This window comes from Chlorella variabilis (assembly GCF_000147415.1).
Source record: "Chlorella variabilis unplaced genomic scaffold CHLNCscaffold_2, whole genome shotgun sequence".
Classification (NCBI taxonomy): Eukaryota; Viridiplantae; Chlorophyta; class Trebouxiophyceae; order Chlorellales; family Chlorellaceae; genus Chlorella; species Chlorella variabilis.
In genome coordinates, this window is record NW_005435086.1 from 673,935 (window position 1) to 681,305 (window position 7,371).

The 7,371-nt window shown below is 67.5% G+C and overlaps 3 protein-coding genes across 3 annotated transcripts in view; 2 read left to right on the forward strand and 1 right to left on the reverse strand.

The window, feature by feature from the left end:
- Window positions 1–4,365, reverse strand: part of CHLNCDRAFT_137710 (hypothetical protein) — a gene marked incomplete at both ends in the record, with an annotated part of 9,249 nt that extends 4,884 nt beyond the window's left edge. The window contains 12 exons of the mRNA XM_005851362.1: window positions 14–88; window positions 315–404; window positions 656–817; window positions 1,070–1,197; window positions 1,432–1,594; window positions 1,875–1,993; window positions 2,155–2,301; window positions 2,543–2,618; window positions 3,010–3,150; window positions 3,437–3,570; window positions 3,778–3,883; window positions 4,168–4,365. Coding sequence (XP_005851424.1) covers window positions 14–88; window positions 315–404; window positions 656–817; window positions 1,070–1,197; window positions 1,432–1,594; window positions 1,875–1,993; window positions 2,155–2,301; window positions 2,543–2,618; window positions 3,010–3,150; window positions 3,437–3,570; window positions 3,778–3,883; window positions 4,168–4,365 — 1,539 coding nt within the window. The remainder of the gene's footprint in view (window positions 1–13; window positions 89–314; window positions 405–655; window positions 818–1,069; window positions 1,198–1,431; window positions 1,595–1,874; window positions 1,994–2,154; window positions 2,302–2,542; window positions 2,619–3,009; window positions 3,151–3,436; window positions 3,571–3,777; window positions 3,884–4,167) is intronic.
- A 173-nt stretch (window positions 4,366–4,538) lies between these two features.
- CHLNCDRAFT_137711 (hypothetical protein) lies at window positions 4,539–5,139 on the forward strand (the record flags this gene model as incomplete). The annotated part of the gene is made up of 3 exons (XM_005851065.1): window positions 4,539–4,604; window positions 4,725–4,871; window positions 5,044–5,139. The coding sequence occupies 3 exons, from the start codon at window positions 4,539–4,541 to the stop codon at window positions 5,137–5,139; spliced, it is 309 nt and encodes a 102-aa protein (XP_005851127.1).
- A 33-nt stretch (window positions 5,140–5,172) lies between these two features.
- Window positions 5,173–6,549, forward strand: CHLNCDRAFT_137712 (hypothetical protein; the record flags this gene model as incomplete). The annotated part of the gene is made up of 4 exons (XM_005851066.1): window positions 5,173–5,501; window positions 5,706–5,970; window positions 6,128–6,220; window positions 6,478–6,549. The coding sequence occupies 4 exons, from the start codon at window positions 5,173–5,175 to the stop codon at window positions 6,547–6,549; spliced, it is 759 nt and encodes a 252-aa protein (XP_005851128.1).
- Between the last annotated feature and the right edge of the window lie 822 nt (window positions 6,550–7,371).

A 7,371-nucleotide genomic window follows, 5' to 3' on the forward strand; every position in this document is an offset into this window, starting at 1 on the left:
CCAGGCTGCCCACCACCACCACCTCCTCATAGTCCTCGCTGATCCAGATGGGGATGGGGGTGCCCCAGAAGCGGGACCGCGAGATGGCCTGCAGGCGTGGAAGGGCAGGCAGGCACGAAGAGGGAAGCACAGCGGCATCGGCCGGCAAGCGGCGTGCGCACCCAGCCGTGGCGAGGCAAGGTGGGAGAAGCCAGCGCCATCTCCCCACGCCCCGGCGCGCCGCGCAGCCACCCAGCCCTTGCCCAGGCAACACCACGCTGCCGAGCGCAGCGCCAGGGCACACCCGGGAGGCGGTCGCCTCGGCCGCAGCTCACCCAGTCCCGCGCGTTCTCCAGCCAGTTGTGGAACCGCTTCTCCTGAACGTAGCTGGGCACCCAGCGCGTCTTCTCGTTGTTGGCCAGCAGCTGCAGAGGGAGGGGGCGGCAGGGAGGGAGCGTGCGGTGAGGTGCGGTACAATGGATGGGCCAAGAGGAGGATCGCTCGCGGGCTGCGCAGACGGAGCAGGAGCAGCGCGCCCAGGGGCCTGCGCCGCAAAGCCTGCCCGCCGACCAGCTGCCAGCTATTATAAACGCCCCGCTGCCGCGTGCAGGTGCCAGGTCAGTGCCAGGTCGGCGCCAGGTCGGCGCCAGGCTGGCGCCGCCTACGCGCGCCCCACCTGCGGCTTGATCTCCTCCACCCGCACAAACCAGGAGGGCACGGCCTTGTAGATGAGCGGGGTGTCTGAGCGCCAGCAGAAGGGGTAGGAGTGCATGATGGAGCCCTGGTCCACCAGCCGCCCCGCCGCCTTCAGCGCGCGGATGATCTCCCTGTCCGCCTCCTGCGGCAGGCATGGAGGGAGCAGTAAGGTTGTGGTTTTGGCATGCAGGGGTGGCAAGGCAGCACAGGGGAGTGAGGGCCGCGGGATGCGAACAGGCCACAGTGGCAGGGGAGGCGTGGCGCAGGCGTAGACGCAGGCAGGGCATGCCGGGGGATGGAGCAGCCGTGCAGGAGCGGCGGCTGGAGCTAGGAGGGCGCCAGGCACCGCCAGCTCAGCATCGCCAGCTCAGCATTGCACGCCACCCTGCCGCACCTTGACATACATGCCCTTGAAGTCAGCCACCACCTCTGTGAACCGCCCATCGTCGTCCACCGGGCACGGCACGCCCTCCCCCTTGGCAATCACGCCGTGGGCCAGGCACACCCGGTAGTCGTCCTCGCCTGGGGCAGGTGGCAGGTGGAGGAGGGGAGGCAAGGGTCAGGGGACGCAGGGCAGGGAAGGACGGAGGGAGGAAGAGAAGGAAGGCGTCAGGAAGCTGAGGCAGGCAGGGGTTAGGCGCGGAGCCACCCGGCAGCCAGCGCCGCCCCTGGGCAAGCAGAGTCGTCCCGCCGCCAGGCAGGTGAAATTCATTTCCTTTCCTAAGTAAAAAAGAAAAACTGGTGCTGCGCCCTCACCAAAGGCGGGCGCCTGGTGCACGATGCCCACGCCGCTGTCTGCGGTGACATACGGGTCTGCCACAACCTGGAAGGCGCCCTGCTGCTTGAGATTGGCAAAGTAGGGGAAGAGGGGCTGGTAGGTGCGCCCCTTGAGCTCCGCGCCCTTGAGCCTGGCGATGATCTGCACGTGGTGGATGGGCGGGCGGCGGGAGAGAGGGGACGGGAGGTGAGCAAGGAGGTGGGGAGGGAGGTGGGGAGGAGGGAGAGTTGGATGGCAGGGCTCAGCTTGGGGGACGGGCTGACAAGTTCGAGTGAGGAGAGGGGCAGGGCAGCGGGGGGCTGCTTTCAGGCCGCAGTGCCCCAGCAGCTAGCGAGCGGGTGGGGACCGCCGCTCACATCACCCCCTGCTGCCCGCCCCGCCCCTCCTCCAACCCGCCCATGCGCCCCTCCACCCAGCCCACCTCGAACCCTTTTGGCGCCGGCCCATCCTCGGCCCCCTTCTTGCCCTTCTTGGCCTTGGGCACAGCGCCCGGGATCTCCCCCAGCCGCGACTCCATCACAACATACACCTTGCCCGTGGCTGCGGTGGGGGAAAGAGCCGGCGCGCGCGCGGGAGGGCGTGTCGGGTTGGCGGCAGGGGGAGAGCCGCGGCTTCCGGCTGGCCGCAGCGTGGCAGCTGCAGTCGCGGCAAGCCAGCAGCAGGTGGTCCCAGCCCAACGGGTGCCCACCCCACCCACCCACCCGGGTCCCGAGCCTTGACGTAATCAAACTCGGCATTCACGCAGAGCGCCAGGTTGGAGGGGAGGGTCCAGGGGGTGGTGGTCCACGCCACCAGGCTGGCCCCATCCTCATCGCCGTCCAGAGGAAAGGAGACGATGACGGCTGGGTCTGCGGCAGCGGCAGCGGCGGCAGCAGTGGCGGCGGCAAGAGCGGGTGGGGTGAGGGCAGTGCGCGCGGGCCGGGCATCTGTGATGCTGGGGGGCAAGGCCGCCGCCGCTGCCTGGGCTGGCTGCCGCTGGCAAAAAGGCCAAGAGCGGCAGTTGCTGCTGGGTGGCAGGGAGGCGGGCAGGCACGTGAGGGGAGAGGAGGCAGGCTGTCTGTCTGGCAGGGGGGTCATGGAGGGGCCCACCCGACACATCTTTGTAGTTCTGCCCTGCCTCAAAGTTGGACAGCGGGGTGGAGCAGCCGGTGGAGTAGGGCATGACCTGTGGGGCAGAAGGAGCGGAGGAGGTGCGCTGGCATGAGCCACTGGCGTTGCCCCTGGACGGCGGCAGCGGCGGCGGCAGCGGTGGAGGGGTATATGGATGCACAGGGCGCGGCGAGGCGAGGCTGCTCAGTACATATGATAGCGTTGGTACGTTCAGCGGGCGCGGTCGCCCTCGCACAAGAGGTGTCAGAATTGTTCGGCTGTGTTCCTCATGGCAGCCATGCCAGCGCGGTGCAATCGGCTCAAGGTCAAGCAGCCGCGCCCCTGGCACCCAGCCTGCCACTCTCCCACCCATCGAAAGAACTGACAGCTAGCCGGCAGGCAGGCCGGCAGGCAGAGGCCGGCAGGCAAAGAATTGCGATTCACCCCTTGCAGCAAGCAGCAGTAACGGTGGCCTGCGCTGCCTGCGCTGCACCAGCGGCCCGGCTGCTTGCCTTGAATCCGCGGTACACCAGCCCCTTGTCGAACAGCTGCTTGAACACCCACCACACCGACTCCATGAAGGTTGGGTCCAGGGTCTTGTAGTCGTTCTGCGGGGATCAGGGGCAGGGGCAGGGGAGGGAGCTTCGGGACCAGGCTCTCGGAGAGGTTCCAAGAAAGCAGGCGACAGGAGGGCAGGAGGAGGGGGAGGGCGGTGAGAACTGACGTGTCGGCAGCCTGCTCTGACGGCCAAAGGTCCCGGCTGCCCTCCACCTCGTGCCTCCACCTCACACTCAACCTCCCCACCACGGACATCCACGCCCGCCGCCGGTCCCGCCGCCGACACCACCCGCCACCCGGCCCCACCCCATGCCGCCTCCCCGTCCCCTGCCGCACCTCAAAGTCGATCCAGCGCCCCAGGCGGTGCACAATGTCCTCCCACTCGCGCGAGTAGCGCATCACGATGGAGCGGCACTCCTCGTTGTACTTTCCAATGCCCATGGCCATCACCTCATCACGGGACTTGATGTCTGCACGCATGTGTGTGTGTGTGTGTGTGTGAGGTGGGCGATGAGCAGCATGATTGACAGGGGAAGAGGAGCACGTTGAGGCTGCTGCTGCAATGCTGTTGGGGGGGGGCCACATGGCCGGGATGCAGGTGTGAATTCTGGCGCAACTTGGCGCTGCCCGCGGCTTGCCGCATGCTGAGCGCGAGGCCGGCCGGCGCCGCCACTCACTGAGCTTCTTGTCGATCTCGTACTCCACCGGCAGGCCGTGGCAGTCCCAGCCGAAGCGGCGGGTGACGTGGTAGCCGGTCTGGCTGGCATAGCGCGTCACAATGTCCTGCAGCGGGCGGCAGTGTGGGTGGCGCCGCGGTTGGCGGAACGAGCGGCAAGAGGTGCACATGCAGATGGCAAGCAACGGCCATCTGCCAGCTGCCTGCTGGCGTACTGAGTTGCAAAGCTGCTACTTTGCTGGCGCATGGCAAGGGCCTGCCGCCAACCGCGACTATGCCTGCCGCCGCATGGCGGCGGCGGCGGCATGCATGTTGCACCAGGCGGTGGGCAGGCGCCTTGAGCGCAGCGGTGGGCCCGATGGGATCGATGGGAGTGATGAGGGACGCAGACCTTGAGGGTGCCGGCCAGGAGATGGCCATAGTGGGGAAGGCCGGTTGCGAACGGCGGGCCATCGTAGAACGAGTACTCTGGCTTGCCCTCTGTCAATTTCAGCTGAGTCTTGAAGGCATCAATCTCCTGCCACCGCTTGAGGATGGACTCCTCCTCCGTGGGGAAGTGATAGTCCTTGCCCTCCTTCACTTCCTCCATTGCGCCAATCGGCAATAGACGGCAATGCCCCGATAGAGTGTTTGCCATCAGATGGGCTTCCTGCTGCGAGTCACAGCATGCTCGGGACTCGGTTGACATTCAGAAGCCAGCCAGCTCCCCGATTGTTGCATCCAGAGGCTGGCCCACCTGCCATCGTCGCTCCTGTGGGCCGCATGGCACCCGGCACCAGCAGCGTGGACACCAGCGTTTTGAAGAAGGCTCGTGAACAGTGCTGGCAGGTGGGCCTCTCCCGGGTGCCTGGGTGTGCGCCGCCGGGCGCCTGGCTGCCCGCAGTGGCATGGCGTCTGCGCGATCGTCCGCCCAGCCGCCCTGCACGCCCCTGCTCCCCGCCCTTGCAGGCGCGTGACGCATTCTACGCGTGTGTGGAGGCGGCGGGTGTGACCTACACCGTAGACGCCCCCATCCCTGCCCAGTGCTCTGCGACGCGGGCGGCGTACACGTCGGCCTGCAAGGCCTCCTGGGTGAAGCACTTTGACCTGCTGCAGGTGTGCGTCGGCTTCTGGGAGCTTCTTGCCACCTGCTGCGTGCTAAGACTGCTCAGCGGCAGCTAGCACTTCCTGTTGCTGCCCGTGCACCTCCCGCGCCGCCGCCAGCTGCCGCCGTCGAGCCGCAGCCTTCCTCCCACTCTGCCGCTGTCGGCCCTTCCTCCGCCTGCAGGACAAGCGCCTGCGCTACCTCCAGACCCTGCGCGCCAACATCGCCAAACAGACGCAGACGGGCACAGGCAGTCAGCAGGGCAAGGCGGCCGCATAGCGTGGCACCTGAGCAGCAGGCAGCAGCGGCAGGATGAGCGGCAGGTATGATGACAGGCGGCGGGACGACCGGGACCGAGATCGGGACCGCGACTACCGCAGGCCTGACGATAGGGATGACAGGCGGCGGGGCTTTGACGATCGGGGTGGCCGCCGCGGCGGCGACCGCGAGCGAGAGCGGGGGCGGGATCGGGAGGGGGACGATAGGCGGCGCCGCGGCAGCCGCAGCCGCAGCAGGGACCCACGCGGGGACCCACGGGACCGCAAGCGCAGCCGCAGCAGGGAGCAGGAGCGGGTGCGGCGGCACAGCAGGGACCGCAGCCGGGACGGCCGCCGCGAGCGCAGCCGGGAGCGGCGCAGGAGGTGCGGCTTCTTGGATGGTTGGCTGCCCTGCGAGGGCTGTTTGATAGCGCCCGCTGGGTGCATGTTGTGTTGCTGGCATCCTGGTGTCTGCCCTCCTGCGTTGCCCTGCCTCGCCCTGTCTTGCCTCCTGCTGTTCAGCACGTTGCTGTCTGGTCTGATCCTTGGTCCTGACCTCTCCACCGCTCCTGCCTTCCTGCCGTGCAGCAGCCGCTCCCTGTCCCCCTCGCAGCAGCGCGACAGCAAGCGGCGGCGCAGCGACGCGGGCGGCGCCCCTGAGCCTCCGACCGAGGGCGCCGCGCCGCCGCCGCCTCCGCAGCCCATGGACGCAGAGGGAGGTGGCGAGGCAGCGGCGATGGATGGTGGAGGCGAGGGGCAGGCAGGGGAGGATGGGGAGGCTGTCGCCCTGGAGCTGGATGCAGAGCTGACTCCGGAGGAAATCATGATGATGCAGCAGATGGGCATCCCCTTTGTGAGTGCCCGCTGCTGGCCGGCTGGAAAGCGGCTTCGGGTCTGCTTTGCTGCGTGCAGCGGCAGAGACAGTCCCCTGGCTTGCCCTGCCTGCCAGGTCGCCCCGCCCCGCCATCCCCAAGCCTGGCCCGCGCGCTGCCCCGGCCCGCGGCTTGCAGGGCTTTGACACCACCCAGGGCAAGAAGCACGCGGATGCGGGGGCGGTGAAGGTGAAGACGACCCGCGGCGCGCGGCAGTACATGAACCGCAGGGTGCGGCCCCGCGCTGAGCCTGCTTCTCCCATGCCTGCTGGCCTGCGCTGCGCTGCGCTGCTTCTCTCTGCGCTGCTTGCAAACGTGCACCATGCTGCCCTGCTCCGCACGTGCCTGCGGTTGCGCTGTACTGCGCGCTTGTGCTGCCGCTGTGGTCAAGTGCAGTTGCGGCACATGCAGCACATGCTCGCTGCCCAGGTGCCTCATCTTCTGACGCGCATGCCTTGTGCTGCGCGCCTGCTCACCACCGTGTGCAGGGCGGCTTCAACCGTGAGCTGGATGGCGAGGCCACCGGCGAGAAGGTCAGGATCGAGTGGCTGCGCAGCTAGCGGCGCGCGGTGGCGCCAGAGCCTGCAGCTGTGATTGTGAACCTTCGCAGGCGCCTCCTCCAGGTTGCAGCTGTTATGCATTGCCTGATGTAGCAGAGGTTGTAAGCAATGTGCATACAGCAAGGCAATCGAGATGGCCATGCTTTCCAAATATGATGGCGGCAGCTTCTCCGCGGCTCTCAAGATGCTTGCCCAAATATGCTTGCTCTCCCGCTCGTCAGATCTTTCCCTCTTTCTGACTGCACTCCCTGCAAAGGAAGTCGACAGTGCTCCTCAACCTCGGACAGCAGGGCCTCCTCGACCAGCAGCTGCCTCCTTGGACAGCAGCAGTCTCGTCACAGCCCTAGGCGTTTATCTCTTGATTCGTCAAGATGCAGGGTGCCGAGGTCACCGAGATGGTATGGTTTGCCTCCTGCCGCCCGCGCGCGCCGCCGCTCCCGCCGGTGGCGCCAGCACCTGCCGCTCGGTGCGGCATTCAGCCGCAACGCCTGGGTGGGCTGCCCTGCAGGTCATCTTCATTTGCGTGATGGTGCTGTGGGCACTCTACCTGGTGGCCTACTTCAACACCACCGTCTGGGCCACCAAGCTGCGCTCCCTGACCAGCAAGCGGCACTGGGTGGTGCGCGGCATGTGGCACACCGCCATGAACACCCGCGAGACATGGGCAAGGGTGGGTGTGCCCGCCGTGTATAGGCAGCCACTCAAGGCATGCATTTTTGTGGCGAGACAAGCGCTACCGATTATGTGCCTGTCAGACCGCCGGCGCAGGACCTGATGGGCAAAGCCGACGACGCCCGCGGAGCGGCGCTGCTCGCCGTGCAG